The sequence below is a fragment of the Apaloderma vittatum genome, unplaced genomic scaffold (genome assembly GCF_000703405.1).
Source record: "Apaloderma vittatum isolate BGI_N311 unplaced genomic scaffold, ASM70340v1 scaffold37914, whole genome shotgun sequence".
Lineage (NCBI taxonomy): Eukaryota > Metazoa > Chordata > Aves > Trogoniformes > Trogonidae > Apaloderma > Apaloderma vittatum.
Genome location: NW_009712777.1, coordinates 1 through 2888, shown reverse-complemented (window position 1 = coordinate 2888; position 2888 = coordinate 1). Strand labels below are relative to the sequence as shown.

The 2888-nt window shown below is 58.0% G+C and overlaps 1 protein-coding gene across 1 annotated transcript in view; it reads right to left on the bottom strand.

Moving 5' to 3' along the window:
- LOC104272973 (low density lipoprotein receptor adapter protein 1-like) overlaps positions 1-1210 on the bottom strand; it is a gene marked incomplete at its 5' end in the record, with an annotated part of 4637 nt that extends 3427 nt beyond the window's left edge. The window contains 2 exons of the mRNA XM_009868108.1: positions 494-606; positions 1068-1210. Of these exons, the coding sequence (XP_009866410.1) occupies positions 494-606; positions 1068-1210 (256 nt within the window). The remainder of the gene's footprint in view (positions 1-493; positions 607-1067) is intronic.
- Positions 1211-2888: the final 1678 nt, after the last annotated feature.

Below are 2888 nucleotides of genomic sequence, written 5' to 3'. Positions count from 1 at the left end.
CCCAGCCCCAGCACGGCTGGCGGCCATGGAAAACCCCCTCATCAGTTCTCACAGCAACTGCCCTCAGCCAGCCCCAGCACGCTACAGCCTGTGGCCCCCTCATGCTGCTGCAGCCATAAGGGCGGCCAGTCCTGCGTCAGCAGAGACAGACAGGCAAGCCCTGCCCTGACTGTGGGGCTTTCCAAACACCAGCCTCCATGGCCTGCTTGAATGCCAGAAGAGACAAGCAGGGCCCACAGAAGAGACAGATGGATTAACCTAGAACTCAGCACCACCGGGACACTGCCTGCATTCAGCCCCAGGCAGTGCCGTGGGGCACTGGGGAGAGAGCTCCAGCCCCAGAGAGCCAAAGGAAACTTAGCTCGAAGGTATCACGGACAGACAGGCCCAGCCCTCCCCAGCAGATGGCCCAGACCACTCTGGCTGCTCGAGATACCCCCAGCCTCCAGCTAGCTGCTGGGCAACACCCAGGCCCTCCACATGCCGTGCCCACCTGTAGATGGAGATGTTCTCAACCATCTCTTTTGTGTCTGCGTCCTGCAGCGAAATGCCCCTCGGAGACACGGTCAGAATCACCTTCTGGAACTTGCGAGCTCCCACTCGTGCCTGGCAGTGGGGAGACACCAGACCCCTCTGCAAATGCAGCGAAGGTCTTCACCCCTCATCGCGTGCAAGAATCCCCCAGGCTCTGTAGAGAGTCACCAGCTGGACCCTTGCTGCAAAGCTCCTGCTGCCAGAGCAACGAAGCAGAGCCTGGAGACCAGGCGTGCGCTGCAGCGAACACTCCTGGACTGGGAAGGGACAGACCCCACCTCCCGGGTACCTCACCCTCCCTTCCGTGTGGCTCCTGCCTCCTTCCCAGGGTGGGGATGGGCAGCAGTAGCTGCCCTGCAGGTTAGCTTCCCCCGGAGCACACGGGTGCGACCAGCCAGCCCCGCACGTGCCACCCTCCTCCTGGGACAGCCTCCTGCTCTGGGGCTGGGACACAGACACTTCTCGAGCCCAGGGCTGGGCTCTGAACTGCCTCTCCTCTGCCTGGCACAGCGGGCCCCGGGGCCAGCTCTCACCGTGGCAACGATCCTGCGGATGGCAGCAGCGGCCATGTCTTCTCCTTTGGGTTTTTCTACCAGCGTCATGCCCAGATACTTGAGCGTGAAGCACATCCCCTCAAGCAGTGGCTCCTGCATATCAGCCCAGCTCTCAGGAAGCTCTGCAAAGACAAAATGCCTCAGAAGCCACGTACCAGTGGCCCCAGGGCTAGTCCCAGCAGAGCCACCCCACCTCGATGGAGCTTCACTGCTCCCAGCAGCAGCGCTGCTCCCGGTGCTCAGTGGGGCACTTGCCTGGCTCTGTGACACTCTGGAAGAGGAACAGAATGAGAGGACAGTTCATCCTCAAAGCTTTAGTCCCCTGTCCCTAGAGGCACAGGCTCTGTGAGCACAGACAGGAAGCTCCTACACATCTGCACAGGGCCTCAAACACTGCAGTGTTCATTGATATCTGCAAAATCTTGTATTCCTGGTTCTCATGAATTTCCTTGCAAGCAGGATGTTCTCTGCACAGCATTCACCTCACCCGCCGAAGCCACCGGCACACATCAGGAACAGCGGCACTTGCTGCCAGCCCTGGTCAGATCAAAAACCCCAAGGTGTCCCAGCGTAAAAGCCAAACCCCCAGCAGCTGTCACTCGCAGCCACAGGCTGCCAGGGAGGGGGTGGCTCATCCTGCACTCACAGCTCAAGTGGAGGTGACTGAAAAGCAACTGCACCACAGGGATCCAGTGCTAAGGAAGAGCTCACACTGGTATCTCAAGGACACAAACTAGTTTCCCAGGAAGCGTGGTTTATGGATGAACGCCAACGTGCAGAGGGAAGAGAGCTCCCCACAGGCATGACTTGGCAGGTTACAGAATTAAAGGCTTCTGTTTCCTGGGTCTTCTCTTTTCAAACCCCACTGCTGAACTCAAGAAATAAAAAAATTAAAGTGGTGCCTGTTCCCCCAAGAGAGACTTCCTAGGGACAGTGCTCAGCACCTCCAGGTTCCTTCAGAGACCAGCTCGTCCCACAAGCATGTCCCACCACACAGCAGATGTGCTGGTGGGAGAAGGAGTCCCAGCCCCGCAGTCAGCGCCGGCACCGCAACCGCTGGCAGAGAGCACGTGCAGCCCCGCTCGGCCTCAGCTCCCGCAAGGCACAGCCACTGGCCTCAGCAGAAAGTCCCTGCCATCGGAGCCAAAAGCTTTAGGCACCAGCCTGGCGTGCCACACACAGAGGAACAACCCTTGTGCCAAGCACTTCCTGGGGGTAATTTTCAAGGAGAGCTGAAGCAGATGGGCCGAGTTGCCCAGAGAAGCTGTGGATGCCTCCTCCCTGGCAGTGTCCAAGGCCGGGTCGGATGGGGTTTGGAATAACCTGGGCTGGTGGGAGGGGTCCCTGCCCAGGGCAGGGCGTTGGAGCCAAAAGATCTTTAAGGTCCTTTCCAACCCAAACTATTCCATGATTCTACGTTGGTACATGTTTACTTTTCTCAGATCCCAAAGAGCGCAAGGACGGCAAGAGAGGAGACACGCAGAAGGCTCTGGGAGTCACAGTCTCTCTTCTTGTGGATTCAGCCCATGGAGAGGGGAGGAACAGGAACATCGAAGTTCCGCATGCTGCCACAGACCCCAGGCTTGTACACCTCCCTGGGAACTGCCTAGGTATCTACTGTTCACACTGACCTAATACTTTTCAGGGTTATTTTTCACCTCTTTCCTGGGACTAGCTCCCTGAACATCACTGGCACACTTGCAGAAGGCTCTGACTCGTAACTGGAATAACTTGAACCCACAGGGAAATCAGGAGACTTTATTTGCACAGCACACTCCCGCATGAATGACAACTACCAGG